Below are 24,533 nucleotides of genomic sequence, written 5' to 3'. Positions count from 1 at the left end.
AAGGATCTGGAGAGTGTCATGTAGAATGAAATGATTTAGAAGGATGACAGAATGATCGCACTGATTTGCGGGAGTAAAGAAACATAGTAGGGGAATATCTAACGCCCAAAGACAATAGAAACAAAGAGCAGGAAAATTGATCTGTTAGGAAACTTGCCATAGTGGGAGAGGAGAAGGGACCACAGTGACAGTGATAGAGGGAAGTGGTCAGTTGATGAGAACTGGGTGCTGAAAGGAGGTAAAGTAATGTGCATGATACCCTCTCAACTATTGCAAACCACAGTGCCTAAAAGGAAGCAAAAATGAGGTGCCGGAGTGACAGTATAGCAGGTAGAGTGTTTGCTTTCACACAGCAAGAAAAATGAGGGGCCGGAGTGATAATATAACAGGTAGAATGTTTGCTTTGCACACAACTGACCCCGGCACCCCATATGGTTCCCTGAGCACTGCCAGGAGTGATCTCTAAGTACATAGCAAGGAGTCAGTCCTGAGCACTGCTGGGTTGGTCAAAAAAAAAAAAAAATTATGGTATAAACCCCCACTGGAAAATAGCTAAGAAAGAAATTATGAAGTCTTGGGTCTGGGCAGGTCGGGCGCTTGCCTTGCATGCGGTCAATACAAGTTTAATCCCCGGCATCCCCTATGTCTCGGGAGCCCCATCAGGAGTGATCCCTGAATGCAGAGCCAGAAGTAAGCCCTCAGCACTTCCAGGTGTCTTCCCTGAACACCCCCCACCAAAAAAAAAGGTTACAAAGCCTTGCTTTTTGCTACAATATAGATGGAACTGACTGGCTAAGCAAAATAAATCTTGGTATCTTAAGAATTGAAAGAAAGGAAAAAAGGAAAGATACAGAGCAAGGAAATAGTGTTTAATGACAACAGACTCTAGACTTTAAGGTATTTGAGGCTACCTAAAGGGATAAAGATAGGAGGAGTTCTGTTGTGGAGGGATTTGGGCACTTTAGTGGTATGTGTGCTGTGGTAACATTATGTTCCTCAAACATACAGATACTTGTATAGTCTATTACTTTAGTATAGTATAGATGTTTTTTTAAGTGTTGGGGATAATAGAAAAAGAAAAAGTTAGATTTTTTTGTTTGTTTAAGAATGTTGACTCAAGATAAAAATGTTTGCTTGGCTTGACCTGGATTTGATTCTATTGACTGTCCAAAAAAAAAAAATGTTGAATTATTTCAGTGTAAAACTAATGGATTCTTAGCCTAAATAGATATTCAGGGCCAGAGAAATAGTAAAAAAGGTTAAGTAAGTCACTTGCCTTATGTGCAGCCGATCCCAATTCAATCCCTCACACTGTATATGGTCCCTGTACATGATCTGAATATGATCACCAGGAGTGATCACCAAAATCACTATGATCACCAGGAGTGATCATTGAGCACAGAGCTAGGAGTAAGCCCTGAGCACTACTTGGTGTGCCCCCCACAAAAAAAAAACCTCTAAAACTAGAGAGGTGTTCATGTTTATTTAAAATAGATATCGGGGCTGGAGTGATAGCACAGCGGGTAGGGCGTTTGTCTTGCACCCGGCCGACCCAAGTTCAATTCCTCCGTCCCTTTTGGAGAGCCCGGCAAGCTACCGAGAGTATCTCGCCTACACGGCAGAGCCTGATAAGCTACCCGTGGCATATTCGATTGCCAAAAACAGTAACAAGTCTCACAATAGAGACGTTACTGATGCCTGCTCGAGCAAATCGAGCAACAGGATGACAGTGATGACAGTGACAGTGATCAATTTTTTAAATTTTTTTTGGGTCACACCCCGCAATGCACAGGGGTTACTCCTGGCTCATGCACTCAGGAATTACTCCCTGCGGTGCTCGGGGGACCATATGGGATGCTGGGAATCAAACTTATGTCGGCCGCATGCAAGGCAAACAACCGTACCCGCTGTGCTGTCTCTCCAGCCCCGGCAGTGATCATTTTTAGAAGCAATGAAAAGGATTATATATTTTAACTGTTCATTTAAAATTATGGAGAGGCTCAGTTTGTCCACTGTGTATATTAACTTAAAGTTTATTTCCTCTTTTGTTCTAGGTCTTATAAAAGTGGGTCTGGAATAAACAACAGAAGAACTGAATTATTTTTGAAAGAACACGACCACCTGCGAAAGTAGGTATTGCAGAATATATGCATACTCTGATTTCCCTTATGTAAAAGTTGTTGGTATTTACTTTAGGAAGTGCATTAATACTCATGCGTTTGACTCTTCTAATGACCTGTAAAGTAAAATTGTAATTGCAACTATTACTATAATACAACCATAAATATCTTAGTCAAGATATACTATCAAATATCTGCAATCTGCATTTTTTATATCACTAGTTTGTTACCAGTAAATGTCCTTTATTGCTATAATATTTCTTTTCTTCATCAGATTTGTTTCTCTATTACTATCCACTCAGGTGTTAATAATGATAGTGATAGTGCTATAATGAATTATGATTACCACTTGTACATAAAGGTAATTGGCTGTACATCAGATCCAAAGAAAATACTGTTTTCCAAAATTTGAGAAGAAAATGCCTTTAAAAAATCTACATAATTGGGGCTGGAGCGATAGCACAGCAGGTAGGGCGTTTGCCTTGCACGAGGCCGACCCGGGTTCTAATCCCAGCATCCCATATGGTCCCCTGAGCACCGCCAGGGGTAATTCCTGAGTGAAGAGCCAGGAGTAACCCCTGTGCATCGCCGGGTGTGACCCAAAAACAACAACAAAAAAAATCTACATAATTAACAAATATCATATTGTGCCTATTCTTTTTTTTCCTCTGACATGCAGTGATTTAAATATTCTCTGCTTTTGTTATAGAACTTAAAGAGATTACAAAATTACTTATCTCTGTGAGCTTAGCCTTGAGGGCGCTTAGCTAGTATCCATAGTAAAAGCATCAGGAATTTTGTTTATATTCACAGTTGAATATCATAAATTAATTATATTCATATTAGCTTACCATATTATTTAGTTTTCCTTTAAATGTCACCATTCTGGGGCCAGAGAGAGAGTTCTGTAGATATCATGTTTACCCAGGTTTGATCCTTGGTACGCCATATACCCTGAGTACCACCAGGAGTGCTCCCTGAATACAGAGTCAGGAGGAAGCCCTGAGCACAGTCCAGTGTGGCCCAAAAACCAAAAATTAAAAAATAAATACTGCCACTTTAAGTATAAGTTTCTGAAGTCATAACACAGAAAGGTTAAGATCTTTTTAAAAATCAAGTTGTTTCTAGTATTGCATGTTACTCGTGGGCCAGGGGGATAATACAGTGGGTAAGGTTCTTGCCTTCTAGTGGCTGATCTTGACTCAGTCCCTGATCGCTGTCATCCTGTATGGTTCCATGAGCACCTCCAGACATGACTCTGAGCATGGAGTCAGAAGTAAGCCCTAAGCACTGCTGTGACTCGAGCACCACCACCCTTCCCCAAATTAAGATGATACTTTTTTTTTTTTTTTCTTTTTCGGTAGGGGTGCAGGGATAGCTTTTTGGGCACACCCGCAGTGCTCAGGGGTTACTCCTGACTTTTCACACAGGATTTACTCCTTAGGGTGCTCAAAGGATCAAATGAGATGCTGGGGATCGAACCCGGGTTGGCTATGTGCAAGACAAGCACCCTACTTTCTGTACTATCCCTCAGGCACTATTGGTGTTTCCTAATTTATTAAATATTACTAGTTGGCACAAGGGGGCAGTATTCCCTAGATAAATATTTATAGTTATTCATAACTTTGGTGAATACTTTGGTTTTTAATAAAGATTTGATTCCTTTGCCCCTCTCGGAGACCCCGGCAAGCTACCGAGAGTATCTCACCCGCACGGCAGAGCCTGGCAAGCTACTCGTGGCGTATTCAACGTGCCAGAAACAGTAACAAACAAGGTCTCAGAATGGAGACATGCCCGCTCGAGTAAATCGATGAGGAACAGGATGACAGTGACAGTGACCTAAAAATAATTTAGCATTATATGTTTAGCATTATATGTTAAACTATATTAATGAATTTGGTATACAGAATAAGGCATAGCATTCTTAAGTAGCACAAGATAAAGATTATACTTATCAGTGTTTCCATAATTACAGCCTCAGAAGTAAATAAAAATTCAGTAATTTAGTTACTTAAAAAGAAATGATTTCATGGTGAAAATAACCTACCAGAGTACTTGCATGAATGTATATTCTTTATTTCATTGTTTCAAAGAGTATCACTATAAATTTTATATGAAAAGCTTTCTTAATTTCTTTTAATTATAAAACCTTTCTGGATTTTTGGTTTTTGCTTTTTTTTTTTTTTTTTTCTTTTTGGGTCACACTCGGCGATGCACAGGGGTCACTCCTGGCTCTGTACTCAGGAATTACCCCTTGCGATGCTCAGGGGACCATATGAGATGCTGGGAATCAAACCCGGGTCGGCCGCGTGCAAGGCAAACGCCCTACCCACTGTGCTGTCACTCCAGCCCCAAAACCTTTCTGGTTTTAATACTCATTTTATACTCATTTTAACATGAAAACTTCGAAGTAATGCTGGGAAGCAAATCAAGTAATTTGTTTGGGTGTGTAAAACTCATGAGAGCATTGGAAGGTCTTTTCTTCTTTCTTTTTTCATCAAAGTACAAGTCTCAGAAATAGGCAAGGTAAAGTTGAATAAATTGATTCTCATGATGGTGCCAGAGCAGTAGCACAGCCGGGTGGCATTTGCCTTGCATGTGGCCAACCTAGGTTCAATCCCCAGCATCGCATATGGTTCCCGAGCATCACCAGGTAAAGTCCAAATAACACCCCCCAAAAAAATAAGTAAAAGAATGATTCTCGTTAGTATGGAGAATTCTTGAGACAAAAAAACAGAGCATAATCATTTAACATTAAAACACAGCATTGTACAAATTTTGTAAAATCAGCCTTTTGTATAAATTTCAAATTATTTTTGGTAATAAAATTATGGAAAATACATACAAAAATATGACAAGGTTATTATTTTCACAATGCTAATTGGTTGTTTAGTAATATATTTTGATCTTTTGTGATTTTTTTTTTCTTTTTGGGTCACACCTGGCGATGCACAGGGGTCATTCCTGGTTCTGCACTCAGGAATTACCCCTGGCGGTGCTCAGGGGACCATATGGGATGCTGGGAATCGAACCCGGGTCGGCCGCAGTGCAAGGCAAATGCCCTACCCGCTGTGCTATTGCTCCAGCCCCTTTTGTGAATATTTTTAAACTACCAGTGATTCAGTTAACTAGTTTGATTTTTGTATAATGGGATCAGACTTTTTTAGGACTCATAAGTATTGTTTTTTCATATTAATGTAAATTTCTACGTACTTTTGCCTGAAAAAGTAAAAAAAACCTTTTTTTTTTAAATTTATTTGTTTTTTTTGTTTGTTTTGTTTTGTTTTGGGTCCACCTGGCGATGCACAGGGGTTACTCCTGGCTCTGCACTCAAGAATCACCCCTGGTGGTGATATGGGTTGCTGGGAATCGAACCCGGGTCAGCCGCGTGCAAGGCAAACCCTCTCTCCTGCTGTGCTATTGCTCCAGCCCCGAAAGTAAAAAACCTTTGATAGATGAATACAAAAATTACTTATAATGAACTATTTTGACCAGATCTTCTTAATACATTTTTCTTTTAAAATGAATGTTAGTTCGTAACAGTTTATCTTAACAAAAAATAAACAAAAGATAGTTTCTATTCCTATATGATAAATTGTAGGATAACATGCGGTTTGTCCATTTTTTTGTCAATTTTTGTTTGTTAGTTTTGGTTTTGGGGTTTTTTTTTTTAAATTTTATTTTATCACCATGTGGAAAGTTACAAAGTTCTCAGGTTTATGTCTCAGTTATACCGTATTCAAACACCATCCCTTCACCAGTGCCCCTATTCCACCACCAAAATCCCCGGTATACCCCCCGCCCCCCACCCCAACTGTATAATTGATGAATTTCACTTCATTTTCTCTTCACCTTGATTACGTTCCATATTTCGACACAAAACTCACTATTGTTGTGGGAGTTATACCCCCAAACAAGACAACCCTATTAAGGAAGCATTTGATAATTAGCTTTCCATCAAAAGATTGTATGTTTTCAGGTTTTAGAAAAGGTTGTGCGGCCGCATTAGCGGTCTCGCAGCTTGGATGTGTCCCAGTCCCGAATCCCGGAGCCTTGTTAGTTGCTGCTCAGTGTCGCCAGGGCTCCATCTGGAGAAGCTGTTGTGGCTGCACCTCCTCCTTCCGGCTCCCCGATGTTGTTGGCCCCAATTCGGGTTCGGAGCATTTTCCGGGCCGCGTTGCTCACCAGAATGCCTGGCCGCTTCTCTGTTGATTGTGGCAAGATGGCGCTAAGGGTGGGTCGAGGGCATGACTTCCGGCGGCCGGGACCTCCTGGAGTTTGGGCTGGCGCCGCCCCACTTCAGTGCCCCCCCGCAGCTCGGATGTGTCCCAGTCCCGAATCCCGGAGCTGTGCTAGTTGCTGCTCAGTGACGCCAGGGCTCCATCTGGAGAAGGTGTTGTTGGTTGGTTTTGGTTTTTGGACCACTCTCTGGTACTCAGGAGTCACTTCTAGTGGTTCTCAGGGAACCACCTGGAGAGCTGGGGATTAAACCCAGGTTTGACACATAAAATGCAAATGCCTTAGTCACTGTACTGTCTCTTCAGCGCTTCCTTTTCATTTTTGACCTCTCTTTCCCTGAATATTTCAGTGTCAGTAGTAAATTGAATCCATGTCTAGTTGTACCTCTTTGGTTTTCACTAGATTGTGGTTGCTATTTGATTGCTATTTAGATTCTTTTATCCCTTTAGTCCTTTTTGATTGCTCCCTAGTAGTTTCCTTTTGAAAGATGTGTCTGAATTAAATTTTATGTGTTAGGGTTTTTTTCCTTTTCCCCTTATCATCTTGTCTTTCTTGATATTTGTATAGTCTTTTTGTAGGGACCTCCCCCCGTGGTGCTAGCATTGAGGGGTTGGCAGTCCCTGGAGGTTACTCTTGGTGATAGGTGATAAGGGCCTGATGGTAGGAACCGGTGTCGGCAGCATGGTACTCGGGACCTGGCTCATGCTGGGCATTTGTTCCACCCTTGAGCTACCGCCCTAGCCCCTCTCAGTATTTTGTTTGCTTTGAGGGCTTACACCTGGAGATACTCAAGGGTTACTTCTGGCTCAGCACCCAGGGATCACTCCTGGCATCGTTCAAAGACCATATTGGATGCTAGGGATAGAACCCAGGTCGACTGCGTGGAAGGCAAACTCCCTACCCACTGTACTATCTCTCTGGCCCCTTAGATATTTATTTTTAAAAGACTGTGGGACTGATTGTGTTGCTGCTCTTTTGACAAATGGGAAAATAAGGAACAGAGGGTATACAAGATTTGATTACCCCAAAGCTTAAAAAGTTCTTATTTATCCAGTCATTTCCTCTGTAATGTGCCGGATTTGTTCCTTTTCTCAAGAAGAACCTTCTTGTTTTGAATAAAACATGTCTTTCACATTTATCTTAATGAAGTTGGTGAATGTAGACATTTCAGTGGTCATGAGAGATTTGAATTTGGAGCTAAGTATACACAGATTGCAAGTACCTGACGGCTTCCCAGACTTGTACCAGTAATCCTAAGTGAGCCATTGTAGCCGGACTGCAACCTCATCTTCTCATCTATAATTAAACCACAGAAATCTTCAGTTCCAATTTGGGACGGTCTTGTCTTTTTTTTTTTTTTTTCCTTACAACCTGCCCTCCTACCCAGCTATCCCTGATGCCGTAGTTGATGAAAACACAGCCTTGGGTCTTTTCTGTATTTTTTTATGCTGTACCCTTGGAAAATGCCATTCAGTTCAGTTTTATTACTGTTTCTGCAAGCCTAATAGAGTGATACTCAGCCAGGTCAGATGATTTGATGTAAGAGAACAATGGCATGGTGCTGAGAGGGTGCTGCAGCACTGGGACCACCTGGGCATTCCTGGCAAGAGAGAGGCCTCCAGGCTACAGCCAGTGGTGCTTGGTGCCAGGGACTGAACCAGGGTTGGGCATATGCAAAGCATCATTCCCTGACCCCTGTTTTATCTCCCTGGCCCAGATTTACCATTTAAAATGTGTTATTTCTAGCCTTATCTGAGTATTCAGCATTATCCCAGACCTTTTGCTCTCTTGACCCTTTTGGTTTGCTCTTTCTCAAATTCTTCTTGACTTTCCCATCCTATAATCTAAAGTACTTCCTTCCCTTCTTCCTGCCTGCCTTCCTTCCTCCCCTGCAGCCCTCCCTCTCGGGTTTTCTTAAACATCCCCTCTGTCACTTCGCTTATAAATATACTCGCTGTCTTTGTGTCAGTACTTATTTATTGCCTCAACCTATTGACTTTCCCACACAACTCTTCTGTACATATTTTCACTTGGGACAGCAGCAGTCTCCTAAATTACAGATCAAATAGACACTTTTTTGTTCTTCAGATGTTGCTTGACTTCATTTGACACTTAATCTTTTTCCTCTTCCTCATTAAAAAAATCTCAGCTACCATAATACTGAAATCTACACTTAACCTCTCTTAACGATTCTTTTTTTTTTTTTCATTACCTTTCTGAGTGCCTCCAAATTGAGTCTCAGAATCCTTTAACATTCAGTACTCTAGGAAGAAATTAATTAGTTGTAATCCATAAAAGAGATTTGCTATCTACACTCCCATCTTAGCCCACTTATTTGTCCTTGACACGCATTGCAGCAATAATTCCTCCTCTTTGCTGGCAGCTGTTTGAAGACTGCACAGAGAAATTGAAAGTTTTACTTGAAAATGCATCACAAAAGTGATTGGTGATTTTTTTCTTGCCAACAATAATAAAATTAATGAGAGAGTTGAGGGAAAAGGGAAAATATTTGAAATTATGTGCAATCAGCTAAAGATTCAGGCTGAAGATTTCATCCATGCTTGGAGGCTGTGTTTGTTTTTTTTTTATGATGTTTATTTTAATGGAGGTACTGAATTTGTGGACCTGACATGATACATAGCTTGAATTACAGACTGGATATATTCATCAAGTCAGCATAAAAATTCACATCAATTTAAAAATAATTCAAAATAGTGAAGATACTTTAAACATTAAAAAAAATTTTTTTTGTTTTTATTTTTGGGAGCAAAAACCTTTTTTGGGGTCCATCCAGGAGCAGTGGGGAAGACTCAGAACATGCCTTTGATACCTGGGGATACTAATACTTTAAATATTTCTATAGTTTGCTGGGTTAAAAAGTGTAATTGTTTAATTACTTCAGATCATACAAACAAACAAGTAGGGGGCAGAAACATAGTCTAGCAGGTAGGGTGCTTGCCTTGCATGTGGCTGTTCCAGGTTCTATCCCTAATACCCCATATGGTTCCTGAGTCCCTCCAGGAATGATCCCTGAGCACAGAGCCAAGAGTAGCCCATGAGTGTTGCCAAAACCTGGAAAAAATGGAAAAAATATAGAACTAATTTATATTTGTCACTTGAAGCTGTAGAGACATATTCAACTTGAGTTAGAAAATGGCTTTGGTTAAACAGTAAGACATTCAAGTTGAAAGTGGTTTGCTATAGTGAGGAATTTTCTTTCCAGAGTTGCATTTGTATAATATAAAATATTTCTTATCCCCCTCTTGGGAAATTTATAGACTATTCAGTGTTAACTTGGAGTGATTATTAATCCAACAAATGTTTGCTACTCCTGATTCATTTGTCAAGCATTTAATGAATGTCTCCTGTGAGCAAGGTACTATACTGGACTCTGGGGAATCAAAGAATAACCAGACCCAGTTTCTTCCTCTATTCATTCTGATTAGAAAAATAATAAACATAAAATATGATATTTAGGATTAGAGAGATAATACAGCAGGTAAGCTTCCTTATACATGGCTGACCCAGGTTCAATCACCAGCACCCCATATGGTCCCCTGAGCCCTTCAAATTTCACCAAGACTTTTTTTTTTAAATTTTTTATTGAATCACCATGTGAAAAGTTACAAAGTTACAAAGCTTTCAGGCTTAAGTCTCAGTCATACTCAATACTCAAACACCCATCCCTTCACCAGTGCACATGTTCCATCACCAAGAACCCTGGTATACCTCCCACCCCACCCCCACCCCCTGCCTGTGTGGCTGATGATTTTCACTTTACTCTCTCTTTACTTTGATTACATTCAATATTTCAACAGGAAACTCACTATTATTATTTGGAATTTTCTCCCAACAATCTGACCTGCCAAAAAGGCATCATTTGATAATTTGTTTTCCATTGCTGACAATGAAGAGCATGTGAAGTTTTGGATTTCTGGTATTTTAGTAATTAAATCCAGAGAAATTTCTGCCAGAAATCACATCATTGCAAGCTTTTACCTCTGTTTAGCTGGCCTTATAAGATGGCAGTCGCCATGCCGCCACCGGGGAAAGGAAAGGACAAGAGAGAAAAACCTTTCTCCTCCCTGGGTGGCATGGGGCCGTAGTGTAGTTCACAGTCTAGAGGCATTTCTGCAAGAAGCTGCTAGGTGCCAAAAGTAATTAGTTGGCCTCTGGGATCGTGGACTTTCAGGAACGGAAGGGTCGCTCATGTACGGCTACTCAGGATTACATCTGGGCCACATTTCGCCGAGATTTTGAAAACTGGGTCAGAAAGATAATCTAGGGATTAAGGCACTTGCTTTACACATGGGTAGACCCTAGTTTGATCCTTGGCACCACATATGGTCTCCTGAACCACAGCCCGGAGTGAGTGCTAAGGACAGAGTCAGTGATAAGCCCTGAGATCTGCTGGGTGTAGCCCAAAAGACCAAATCAAACCAAACCAAACTTTTAAAACTAATAGGTGAGGTGAGCAAGATTGCAGAACCCAATACATACACAAAACTCGATTATACTTCCATATATACTAGTAAAAAAAAATGTGGACATGAAACTGAGTTCCTGGTTCACTGCTTACACTATACCAGATGAATAAAGAATTCTGAATTTGTTTTCCCACTTCCTACTAACAAACTACCCTTCTATGAAACTTAACGACCTACAAATTCCACCCGAAAATGATTTTTTTATATGTTTCTTACAGTATGTGATGCATAAAAGGAAACATTTTATAGATCAAAGGTATAAACATTTTATAGATCAAATGTGCAATAAAGATACTCAAATTTTTAATTCTGAAGTATAAATTAATACTTGTTTTAGTTTCTCAAAATTATTCTTTCCCCTAGAAGAAAGAACTTTAAGGTGTAAGTAATTATTACTTATAGTCACCACAACTATATTTGTCCATCTTGTCTGAACAAGTTACTTTGTAATTCATTGCCTTGACTAGACAACTTTGGCTATCAAAAGATATTTCATTTCTTTATGCTATCATTGAAAGCATTTTGACTTTATTATCAAGTGTCTCTGGAGAATAAATTTAAGCTAATAAATAAAAATTACACACATGGATAGATTAATTTTTCCATCTAGAATTTCCTCTAGGTGATTTCTAATGCCTGCGTACTCTTTAAAGTGACAGAAGAACTAACCCGTTTATAAACATTTATAAACAGATTAGTACAAGTTTTAAGTACATTAAGTACAAGTTTTAATGTGTTCTTAATAATTCCATTTCAATTTTCCTTTTTATTTGTAGTTCAGATCGTCTGATAGAAGAAACAATAAGGTAGGAAAGATGTTTCATTTTGTTTTTTTCTTATTCGCATAAAAATAAGCAGGTGGGATATTCCCTATTATTACAGCTAAAGTCAATTCATTCTTTCTAAAGATGAGCGTCTTACTAGTTTGTAACATACTTTCCCTGTGTTTTTCCTGTATAAAAGATAGTTGAAGCCAAAAGCATTTGTTTCTTGAATTCCTAGAATTAGGCTGTTTTATATAAGTTAATTTTTCTAATAATTTATAGTAATTTCAACATCATGTTTTTAATTTATTGGGAAACAGTCTTAAACTTTAACAAGCAAATGTCTAATTTGTATCAGGTATGTAGATCTGTTTCTTGTTAAAGCAGCTATAGAAAATCTGCAGCAATGCATGATTTTTAATAATATTGAGGTATTGTCTTGCTTAGAGTGAGGTGCATTGGTCTGTTGGCTTGAAATATTTGATTTGCTTGGTTTGGTGAATTTTAAAATACTTGACAACAGTAAAAAGTATATTAACAAGATATAAACTTTAGAATTCAGCAGTGTCTCCCAGGAGTGTATTTCCCAGGAGAGTTAGGATAAACCACCTGGAAACAAATATTTATATTCTTACCATACCTTGTATTGTGCTCACGTGCTTTATGTGCTTTGTTAAGTTTCTTCAAACTCATGATATAGCTGTATACTATCTCCAAAACATCAAGAGATTCAGATAAGAAACTGGGGGGAAGAGAGCCATATAGGTAATACAGGGTTAAGGTTTTTACCTTGTGTATATTCAGCCCCAGTTTCATCCTTGGCACTGCGTATGGTTCCTCTAGCATCACCTCCTCAGCACTGCCAGGCATTCCCCAAAACCAAAAACAATTAAAAAAAAAAAGTTGCCAATGGTCATTGATTTATTTCTAGTCTGATGGATTCAAATTCAGACTACAGGTAAAATACCATAATTAGGGGCTGGAGAGATAGTACAGCAGATAGGGCAATTGCCTTGCATGCAGCCAACTGGAATTCTATCTCTGCATCCCATACGATCCCCCGAGCACCACCAGGAGCGATTCCTTGAGAGCAGAGCCAGGAATAACCCCTGAGCATTGCCAGGTGTGCCCCAAAACAAAACAACAACAAGAAAACCAGAAATACCATAAATGGGGGCCATGACGAGACCAGGGCCAATCATAGATGGCGGCCACAGGAAGAAATCGGGGTCAGAGGTGGCATGTCAGAAAAAAATTGAGAAACACTGATCTCAACCACTTCTGTATTTACACCACTTGTTGAAAATACATATATGAGCTTCTTAGGAGTATGATTTGGTTTGAAATCTGTCTTTGCTACTCGTTAGATCTTTGTTCTTGGATAACCCTCATTTATTTGTTTCAAAACAAGGAATTGGGGCTAGAATGGTAGTACAGTGGGCAGTGCTTTTGCCTTGCACATGGCTGACCCTGGTTTGATCCTATATGATCCCCAAACACTGCCAAGTAGAATTCTGGATCACAGAGCCAGGAATAATCCCTGAGATCTCCAGGTGTGGCCCAAAAACCAAAAACAATTTTTTAAATAAAACAAGGCATTAATTGTAATACCAACGCTGATGTGAAGCCAAAGATAATATGAGTAAAATGCCTGTACAGTGCCTAGCTGGCTGATTTTGGTAATCTGAAAATGGTAACTCTAAATTATTTTTTTACTTTTTATTTTCATATTCCAGGTTTCTGCAATGTATCCATAATAAAAGAATTCTCATATGCCCTTTATCTGAAATTCCCAGTGTTAACATTTTACTGCATTTTTTTTCAAAATATTTTTCTGAACCACTTGAAAATTTGTTGCAGATGTGAGTTTCTTTACCCCTAAATGTTTCAAAGTTTGTTTCCTCTTTAATTATCTTGTAGTAAATCCTTATCTTATTCAATGGATTATATGACTATACTTAATAATATTAATAAATTATAATCATAAAAAATGCCATTCTGGTTTCTTGGTATTTTAATTAAATTGCATGTAGCACGTCTTCCATCTAAATGAAGTTTTACATACTTTTTTTTTTTCTTTTTGGGTCATACCCAGCGATGCACAGGGGTTACTCCTGGCCCATGCACTCATGAATTACTCCTGGCGGTGCTCAGGGGACCATATGGGATGCTGGGATTTGAACTCAGGTTGGCCGAGTGCATGGCAAACGCCCTACCCACTATGCTATCACTCCAGCCCCAGTTTTTGCATACTTGATTGTTGACTAAAATATTTCTTTATGACTCCCTTTCATTAGCCTATAAAGTCAATCACAGTTTACCAGGGATTTTTTTTTTTAACTTAGATTTTTTATATAATCCTTTTTCTTTTTATATGTATTTGGAATTCATCACAGGATAGAAATATTTGAGAATTATTGAATCATTCCTATTTTATTAAAGAAGTCCTTTTTACTACTTCCTTTTATTAAAATGTGATAGTTCTCATAAATGGAATTTTATTAAACATAAAAGTAGTTATGATTTTGGGGTTTTTTTTTGTTTGTTTTTTTTTTGCTTTTTGGATCACACCCGGCAATGCACAGGGGTTACTCCTGGCTCTGCACCCAAGAATTACCCTTGTCGGTGCCCAGGGGACCATATGGGATGCTGGGAATTGAACCCGGGTCGGCCACGTGCAAGGCAAACGCCCTACCTGCTGTGCTATTGCTCCAGCCCCATGTTATGATTTCTTATAGACAACTATTATAAAAGTTAAATATCAGTTTTCTATATGCAGAATTTTTTCCTTTTCCTATTGGATGTACATTTTTAAATATGTCACAAGGACTTCACTTTCTAGAACTTCATGGCCCTGCCTTCCCTTGTGGCACCAAACGGTCAGGTGCCAGACCCACAGTACCAGGTCAACCACTACTGGGATTGACCAGTAGCTTTTTTTTAAAGCCTCTGTTTAAAAAAAAAAAAAGGGGGGCTGGAGCGATAGCACAGCGGGTAGGGCGTTTGCCTTGCACGCGGCCAACCCAGGTTCGATTCCCAGCATCCCATATGGTCCCCTGAGCACCGCCAGGAGTAATTCCTGAGTGTAGAGCCAGGAGTAACCTCTGTGCATCGCCAGGTGTGACCCAAAAAGCAAAAAAAAAAAAAAAAAAAAAAAAAAAAAAGTGGAGGTTCTAGAGAAGTAGTACAGGAGGTAAGACACTGAGCATGTAGCATCCCTAGGCACCACCAGGGGTCACTCCTGAGCATGGAGCCAAGAGTAGCTCCTGAGCACCACAGGATATGGCCACCCGTCCCCCTCTTCCCCCAAAAAATAAAGCACTGTAGCACTGTCCTCTCTGTTCATTGGTTTGCTCAAGCGGGCACCAATAACGTCTCCATTGTGAGACTTGTTGTTACTGTTTTTGGCATATTGAATATGCCATGGGTAGCTTGCCAGGCTCTGCCTTGCGGACAGGATACTCTCGGTAGCTTGCTGGGCTCTCTGAGAGGGATGGAGGAATTGAACCCCAGTCGGCCAGCCGCGTGCAAGGCAAACGCCCTATAAATAAACAAACAAACAAACAAACAAATAAGTAAATAAATGGGGCCAGGGAGATAGCTCAGTAAAATGCATGCCGTGCATACAGGCCCAGTTTCATCGCTGATCTCTACACTGTATTGGCCCCCAACACTGCCAGGAATGACCTCAGACACTGTACTACTGAACCAAAACCAAATAAATACTTTAGCTTAAATGTACACTAAATATTGACCTTAGTTAGTCACTTTATTGAAAACCAGTATTTCCAATATTTACAAATTAATTAGCTTTAATTAGTATGACTAGTATTACCTGTTAATAGGGGGAAAAAAGTCTGACGTTAGTTTATAGAACAGGTAAGAAAATTGAAGTTCCAGTAAGCACATCAATGATTTATCCTTTTAAAAGCATTATATATCATTCGCAGCTTGTGTTTGCCTCTAAGTAGTTGACCCTTGGAAAAAAACAACAATCTAGTTTTCGCTCAGCTTGACTCCCAGAGATGGAGGGAGATGGGAAGGCATGTCTAGATATACTTTGTGTGGTACTGGAAATCATGCATATTCAACAAGATAATAGCACACTGTATGATATAATACCCATTCTCCAAGGAATAGAAAGTGCTTGTGGAAATTATTTTTCAATTTTTTCTATTTACTTCTGAGTCAAAGTGCATAGGAGATGGTGATATGATTCTTAATTAAAAAGAGGCATATGTATTCAAAGATTGGCCTCAGATTGCTCAGGTCAGACTTGAATTCTGTTACTTTATAAAAACTATAATACCAATTGGGGAGGAGGTTAATGTGTTTTTGGGGGAGGGGGGCAGCAGCGGGACGAACACTCCCAGCAGTATTTGGGAGCTATGCCCAGCTCTGTTTAGCGGCTGCTCCCAGCTCACTTGGGAGCCACACCCAGTGGTGCTAGGGGAAGACCAGTGCCAGGGATCCAAACCAGGGCCCCCCCCCCATGCAATATGTGTGCTCCAAACCTTTTAATGCTTTCCCCAGTCCCTTTAACACCTATTTTAAAACATTTTATAGGGGCCAGTGCAGTAGTACACTACTTGAATGTGACCAACCAGGGTTTGATTCCTCGCATACCATATTATCCCCTGAGAACCACCAGGAGTGATTCCTGAGTGTGGAGACAGGAGGAACCTCTGAGCATCGCCAGGTGTGCACCCTCCCCCAAAAAATGCCCTTGTAATTTTTTATATGACCATATTTTAAGTGTTTGTTTTTTTGTCACTTTTAAGTGTTTGTTTTAACTGCATGGCAGAGCCTGGCAAGCTACCCATGGCGTACTCGATATGCCAAAAACAGTAACAATGAGGGTCCTCCTTCCTCTGATCCTAAAAGAGCCCCCAATACACCATCAGGCTACACTAGCACACAACAGGGACGAATGGATCCACACCCAGCTGTGCTCAGGGCTCACTTCTAGCTCTCTGCTCAGAGGGGGGTCGGGGGAGCATCTGGAGTGCTGGGGATCATATTCAGGTTGACTGTGCAAGGCTAGGACCCTAAATCTGGCCCCCTACTTTTGAAAAAATCACAATTTTCAGTTCTACTCAAGAACGTTTTATTTCCTATTGCTTTTCCCAGTGTCAGTATCTAAGCACTACTCTGTCTCTGTCATATCTAAAAGGATACAGACCTTCCTCTCTCTGGTGCCCTCATAGGAGATGACACTGGAATCAGGAAGATAAAACTTTTAAAGTTAATTCTGGTCATGATAGAAAAAGATTTTAACTGAGAGACTTTTAAACAGAACATCAGAGTAGTCCTGTGAAGGAGATGATACCAGGAATGACTTACTTGCTTTTCTTTTGGTCGTTAATGAAACCGTAAGCTGGCTTGTCTGAGTTGGAAGCTAAATATAATGTTGCATATATATCCTGAAATCTGCTTCATTAGTTCTTCATGTATAACTTTGAAACATATTCTTTTCATAAATCAATGGTTGCTTATATTATGAATATTTTGTGGTACAAGGAGCAATAGCATAGTGGGTAGGGCGTTTACCTTGCACTCAGCCGACCTGGGTTCGATTCCTTCGTTCCTCTCAAAGAGCCCGGCCACCTACCCAGAGTATCCCGCCCGAACGACAGAATCTGGCAAGCTACCCGTGGCATATTTGATATGCCAAAAACAGTAACAAGTCTCACAATGGAGACGTTACTGATGCCCGCTCGAGCAAATCGATGATCAATGGGACAACAGTGCTACAGTGCTGAAATATAACTATTCCCTCTCAATTTTTTTTTCTGGGGCCAGAGAGATAGTACAGCGAGTAGGGCACTTGCTTTGCATGCAGCCCACCCGGTTCGATCCCTGGCATCCCATATGGTCCCCCAAGTCCGCCAAAAGGTAATTTCCTGAGCACAGAGCCATGAGTGACCCCAGAGCACTGCTGGGAGTGCTTCTCCGCACCGCCCCCCCAACACACACACCAGTTTTTCTGATTCAGGATATTTTAATAGTTCACCTCATTGAAAACTATTTTAAGAAGTTTTTGTAATACATGATTGGTCTGTTAATATCTTCACTTGTTACTTGGGGGGGGAAATTCCTAGGAAATAGTTTACTTGGTTAATCCGAAAAGATAGCAGGATTGCAGTAGGGGTGAAGCAGTCGTTCAGAAAAGGGGTACTGGGAAGGTGCATAGGAAATGTCTCACGTTCATGCATACTGCTTTCTGAGATGTTATTGCTCACCTTAGTCTTCTGTTCACTTTTAAAGGTATGATGGATGCATGCAAGATCATCTTTAGTGCCTATTTAACTGTTTTTTTATTCCACCCTTACAGTATCGCTATGGCAACAAAAGAAAATATGACTTCCCAGAGAGGAATGTTGAAATCAATTCAGAGCAAAATGAATACTTTGGCCAGTATCCTTTTTAAAATTTGTGTTTGTTTTTTTTTAAAGATAATCTGTGTGTTTTTCTTTTCTGTTTTTTGATGGATTGCCATTATCAGTAACAGTAGAGATTTAGTAATGATAGAATATGAATATACCTTGCACCCCAACTTAATGAGAGTTCATACTATTTCTAAAATATTTCATACCAAAGGTTCAGTAGTAGATTTAGGGGAAAACTATAAATGATTTTTTCCAATTATTTACGTTTTAAAAGTTCCTTATATATTGGAATTTCACAAAATACATCATTCTTACCCAATATCATGAATTATATGCTTTTTTTTTCAATTTGGAAAATAAGTCAATGAAAGATGCTTAGAAGGGGGAGGAAGGAGACAGCTATAAGGTAGGTTGTAACTGCTGAGAGAGTATTTTCATGGTGGCTTGTTTCATGCGGCTCAACTCTAGGGTACATAGATTCCCTGTTCTCAGTTACAACTTCTACCTGTCTCTCCTTCAGTTTCCCAATTTGAATTAGAATTACTGGTTCTTTCCAGGAACTCAGTGTGGAAACTGATGAGCATGATGCTTAGAAACATTTTGTTTGCTCTTTGAGAAGTTTAGCCTTTTAAGGGGAAAAAATTTTTCTTCCCAATTACTAAGAGGGGGAGAACCTTTAATTTTCAAAAGTTGACTATCTTCAGGTCTTCTGATAATTAAGGTTACTTTTAGTTTGATGCCTTATTTACCTAAGAATATTCGAAGGTGTTTTGGTATTTCACAGTTTTGGTATATTTTGTTTCTGCCTTGTCTCCCTAAGTATAGAACCACAGATCTAAAGTCATTTATAATTTATATAAGTTTCTGCCATTTACAGAGTACCAATATATACATTATCCCTTTTTTTTTTCATTACTACAATTATAATGATTCCAATAGTTTGAGTTCAATCAAATCAAATAAAATGGGTATGAATCATGATTCTCTAGAATCATGGCCAGGCACCAGCCAAAACTATAATTCAGATTTATTTGGGGTGGACGGGAGGATTGTTTTTTCAGATAGCTAAAATTCAGGGGTACGAGTTGACCTAGGGCATGTCTGAATTCATTTTATTATCAAACATATTCCTCTCTCTGGAAATGCCATCTTTTATTTCCACTTTTGTGTGTATTGACCTGTTCTGAGGTAGGTGTTCTCATGGTAATAGAGATGACCACATGTTTCAACTCCTGCCAGCTCAGAAATCTCCTTGGGAATAGACTATCTTTTCCAACGGTTGTGCTTGAAGTCCCCAAGCACAACCGTTGGAAACTGGGGTTGTCACCCCAGCTTGAGTCACTGGCCGTTCCTAAGCCAGGCACTAGCCAGAGAAGGGGAGGGCATATTCCTCACTGGAGGTGAGGCACTAGCCTTTCATGTGGCAGTGGTGGCTAACGCCAATTGGAATCCCAGAAACCACATATGGTCAGTTCCCCTTCCCCGAGCACTGCTGGAAGTGGTTCTACATCCCCCCCCCCCATCCCACCCCTCAAAAAAAATACCATTGTAGGGCTGGAGCTATAGTACAGCACTTGCCTTACATGTGGATAACTCAAGTTTGATCCCCAGCATCCCATATGTTCCCGAAAGCCCGGCAGGAGTGATCCTTGAGCATTGCCAGCTGTGGGCCCCCCTCCAAAAAAATTGTGTCTATAAATTGTCCTTTTAAAAAATAATAATAATTTAAAAAACAAATGAATACCTGTTCTACAACTACTCTTGGAACACAAAACATTCAATACAGGAAGAAAAAGTAATGCTGATCACATACTATGTCGAATATATAAGAATACACATAAGTGCACATCTGCTGGAGTCATTTCATTGCAGGCAGTCTGGGGATGACACTGAGAGCAGGAGTGATCTTCTTGACAGTCTGCTGTCCCAGGTGGCTTTGTTAGTGGTTTTCCGACCTTGATGTGATACTGCTACTCGCAAAGAGGCTGCTCCTGCAGGTGCATAGTCAGAAGCAGTCACTAGGAATGCAGACCAGAGAGAGCACAGCCATGTGCTTTGATCTTTAGCACATGTACAAGCAGCAGCATAAAGCTCTGTGTGTGTGTGCATGCGTGTGTTCATGTGTGTGTGCATGCACATCGTGTGTGGGAACTGCTGTAGCTACACCTTACCTTTCCTTAGTAAAGATAGCTTTGCTTTTCTTCCCCATATAACACAGCTAGAGCAACTCCTAAAGTTCATTTTCCTACCATATTCTCCCTATTGCTACAAAGCAAAAAATGTAAACAATTTTCCGGTGCCTTTTATATAGATCCCAGAATTGGTGCACCAATTACCTGAATCTAAGGGCGATTGATCATGTAGGGGAAAGGTCAAGTGCTTTTTTTAGTCCCAGGGTCAGATACTTTTTTAGTACCCTTCTGATAAAACTTTCCAGTCTCCTGAGGAAGGGATTTCCAAAGAGAGTGAGAGGTTTTGGCTCCTGGCTGGATCTGTGCCTCCTGGCGACCTGCAGAGATGCCCTGTACCTAACCAGGTTGGCTCCCAGGCTGCCCTGCAGGTAGTAATGCCTTCAGCTGCTGTCAGTATTTTTGTTTTTCTTTTCCTCTGTGGATTTTTCTCTTCACTGTTCTTGTAGACTGCTGTGTATTGGAATGATTTGTTTAGGACATTGAGTAGGGGAGCTTTCTCATTTGGCAGTTTACTGAAGTCTTGGGGTAACTTTCTTTCCCTTTTGCAATGCTGCTTTTTTCTGGACATCACTGATCTCTGTTCTTGTAATTTCTGTGGCTTTTCAATGAAGAGGCTCTCACAAGTAATGACCTTAATAAAGATTTCTCAAAGATCGTTTTCCTGCTGTGAACAGCCTAATTCAACGGATCAACCTTCGGAAGCGGCGAGATTCGCTCATCCTGGGCGGCGTGATTGGCGTGTGCACCATCCTCTTGCTGCTATACGCATTCCATTGATGGGACAACTCCAGAGACTCTTGATTACCGCCACTTTCGCGCCGTGACCTGGAATAAGGAAAAGGAGAAGTTGACAGTCTTGATAATTAGCTTGGCCAACAGGATTAATCCAAGACTAATAACAGTGGACTCTGACATGGTCAGGTTGAGCTGAAGCTGCAGTTTTTCTGTGCTACCTTTTCTAACACATTTCCATCTGGTTTCAGTTATTAAAAAACAAACAAACCATTTTCAGTTGATTTTTCTCCCCCAAGAGGTAAGTAAACCAATCAAAAGCAGAGTTTTGGTGTTTCAGTGATAGTCTTAAAGGCTGTTGATGGGCCAGGCCTTACAGCCGAACTCTTCAGGAAACCAAGTTTCTCTCTATCCAAAGACTGCTTTCCTTCCCAGCCACCAATTGGGTTGTGAATAAAAGTAGTTCTTGTCCTTTGATTTTATCCTTATGATGAGAAATCACAAGTCATCTTGGGGTGATCTGTGTATAGATTTCTACTCTCTGCCCCCATCTCTTGGTTTTCAAAGAAAATTCTATTTTGGGGGTTTGTTTGTTTTTTTTTTAAAACCATTCTTTGAGTGCTGACTGGCAAACTTCAGCACAGTTGAAGTTACCTAAAACAAAAGACAAACACTGCAAAAAACACATTTTTCTCTTTCTTTTTTGTGTCTGTTTGTGCACACTGGGGTTAACTATGTTACGGGATAAATATCAAGAATGAAAGACTTTTTTAAAAATGAATCAGTCATTGTTTTGATTTTTTTTTTTCATTTTTTCACTTGGAATAATTACTACTACAGGAAAGTGAAATCTCAATTCTACCGTGACAAAAGAAACTAATAATGTCTATCAGTGCCCCCAGCTATTCCTCCTCATGTCAGGATTAATACTAGAAACTGAGAAGGCACCTATTCCGTTTTCAGTGAGATATGTTCAATAAACCACATGTAAAAGATGTTAGGGTTCACCCTCCAGATAATGCCATTTGTATATGCTCAGCTATTTATGAGCAGAAGTTTGAGAACTACTCTGCCTGATATGCCAGAAAGACTGTGTTCTATAAAAAGCTGTTCATTCCAAATCTGCTCCACTTTTCAAACACCTAGAGAATGGTTTCACTGTTGAAGGTGCATGCAACAGAATCAGTCTCCACCTGCACCTCTGCTGTTGCCATCCCTGGACAGTGACAAATGTTAAGCCTCCCACCAGAATTGGATTCAAGTTTAACTGCTTCTCAGTTCCTATAAATTTATGATCTAACTGAACCATCACCAAAAAGTTTGAAAACTTCCAGCTTCTCTATTCTTCGCAAGGAAGACTGTTGTTCATCAGTGAAATTGACTATGGTATTTATAATATTGGCTTCAAACTGTTCTGCAGGGAACAGAAAGATTCTAGCATGTAGTTCTTAACTACAGAATAGTGTATCAATACTCTATTTCAATGGACTTGATTTCTAGACCCCTGGGTAGAGTAACCCTTGGTCTGGTACAGAGACTGAGAGGTTTTTCATTCTGGCGTCACAGTTGTATTATGTTCTGGGTCTGGAGGGAATTTGATATTTTTTTTTTAAACAGGTTTATTTTTCTAAGTATGGGTTGATTGATGGAGTTAATTGGGGATGCCCTTAGAAGAAAACTTAAGTTTTTCCCAATGTGAACCTTAAAGAATCAGGGAAGTAAGTTAATTTATTAAATTCTCTGTCAAGAGAACAAAACTTCTCTCCCCTGATACTTTATTGTCTTTGATTTTTTTCAAAGATCCTTGATTGGTGGTTGTGCCTCAGCTAGATTATATGGGACTTTGGTTGCTATATAGTTGGCATTTATAAAATCTGAAGTATCATAAATAAAGTTATTTATTTAATTATATTACCAGACTTCTTTACTGGTCTGATTATTTGGTGCATTCACTAAAGCAGATTGTGTGAGAGTAAAACTAGGCCACAAGCTAATCTGGCTTGTTGCCATTAAGCAAACAGACACTTTGGATGGATGATGAGCATTTCCATTAGAGCTGTGCTTAATTGAAGGAATAGGATTACTTTGGTTATTTTCTTTATGAAAATTAACTAGTTCTTCTAAGGAAGTTGAAAAGGTTTAGAGTAGATGCTGGTGTCAGGTGAGTCTGACTAGGATCCCAGGGCTTTGGCCCATAGTGAGGTGGCCCAGGGACAGAAGCGGGTAGCCAGGACAGTGCTTGTCCTTCCCTCTTGCAGTTTCTTCTTTTGCAGAAAGAATCACTAAAGCAAAGAAATAGAAGTGTGCCGCTTATGATCCCATGATCACTGATTTGAACTCTTCAGTTTTGTGCCATGTTTCTGTTTTTAAGATCATCTTGGTTTTCTGCACTTGTTTGCTTGTGAGTTAACGGTATTTACTTATTTAGAGCCTGTCAGAGCTGGGAAATCCAAAGTATTTTCTATTTCTGATCCCAAAGGTTGCCTCTTGGAAGGTATATTTTTCAGCCATTGACTTATATAAATGGATCTTTCCTTTCGGGGCCTTTCTAGTAATGACTTAGAAATCATCATTGCACTTAAAATCATGACAGCAAAAAGGCAGAAATCACAAAAAGAAGTACTTTTGAGATTTTCTTTTGATGTAAGCTTATAACTCTAGTAAAAAAATACTTAATAAATCTGTTGCCCAAGTTCAAGCCAAGATATCTAGGTGCTTTGGCCTCTTCAGGCTCTCTACATTCCACTGTAATTTTTAATTTTTATTATTAATGCTGCTACTGAAGGATTTGTACAATCTGCTTTTTCCCCCTTTACTTTTCTAATGTTAGAAAGTGGCTTTCCTTCTCCCCTCTTTCTCCTTTGTATCCACATTAGTTTTATGGAGAATATCTTTTTATATACTGCCCAACACTAGGATCAAACTTGGGAATTACATCCTGAAATTGGAATAAGTGACAAAAAGATAAGCTTTGAAGTCTTTTCCTACCTCAAGCTAAATAATATTTATTTGAATTCTTTTCCATTGGATGCTGACTAAATCTAAACAAGAAAAAAATATATATGATAGGGGCTGGGAGAGATAGTACAGTGGGTTGGGAGTGTGCCTTGCATGCAGCCAACCCAGATTCAATCCCTGGCACCCCACGTGGTCCCACAGGTCCCACCAGGAGTGATCCCTGAGCACTGAGTCAGGTGTAAGACCTGAGAACAACCAGCTATGGTCCTAAAAAAACAAAAAAAAAAAAGGAAAAAAATGCTCGAGCATTTTGATGCAATGACTTTTGGTCTCTATAGGGTAGAAGCACCTTAGTCTTGCATTTCCATTAATTTTTCTTTCATTGTTAATAATTCTAATCTGATGTAAAAATCTTTAAGGAAATTTGCTCTTCCTTTTGGTTTCTGATAGTTCATGTTTTATCTTCAAAGATGTGGATTTTGGGGAGTTGACCAACGTTACTGAATTTTTTGACAAATGTAACTGAAAGATTCTTCTAAGAAAATTTAAAGGATTGTGTTTTCCTTTTGAGTTAGCCTGGTCTCTAGAAAGATATAGAGCTTTTCATCATGGTCTTTATAAGCTAAGTCTTATTTCTTTATATACCTACATA

General features: G+C 39.7%; 1 protein-coding gene across 6 annotated transcripts in view; it reads left to right on the top strand.

Moving 5' to 3' along the window:
* GOSR1 (golgi SNAP receptor complex member 1) overlaps window positions 1-22,837 on the top strand; it is a 37,010-nt gene extending 14,173 nt beyond the window's left edge. For all 6 annotated transcript variants that reach the window (XM_004604997.2, XM_004604996.2, XM_055131573.1 and 3 more), the window contains 4 exons: window positions 2,055-2,129; window positions 11,623-11,652; window positions 17,945-18,027; window positions 20,844-22,837. In XM_004604997.2, the coding sequence (XP_004605054.1) occupies window positions 2,055-2,129; window positions 11,623-11,652; window positions 17,945-18,027; window positions 20,844-20,968 (313 nt within the window). In that variant the 3' untranslated portion in view covers window positions 20,969-22,837. The remainder of the gene's footprint in view (window positions 1-2,054; window positions 2,130-11,622; window positions 11,653-17,944; window positions 18,028-20,843) is intronic.
* Window positions 22,838-24,533: the final 1,696 nt, after the last annotated feature.

This window comes from Sorex araneus, chromosome 3, assembly GCF_027595985.1.
Source record: "Sorex araneus isolate mSorAra2 chromosome 3, mSorAra2.pri, whole genome shotgun sequence".
Taxonomy (NCBI): domain Eukaryota; kingdom Metazoa; phylum Chordata; class Mammalia; order Eulipotyphla; family Soricidae; genus Sorex; species Sorex araneus.
This window is presented reverse-complemented; position numbering and strand designations above follow the sequence as displayed.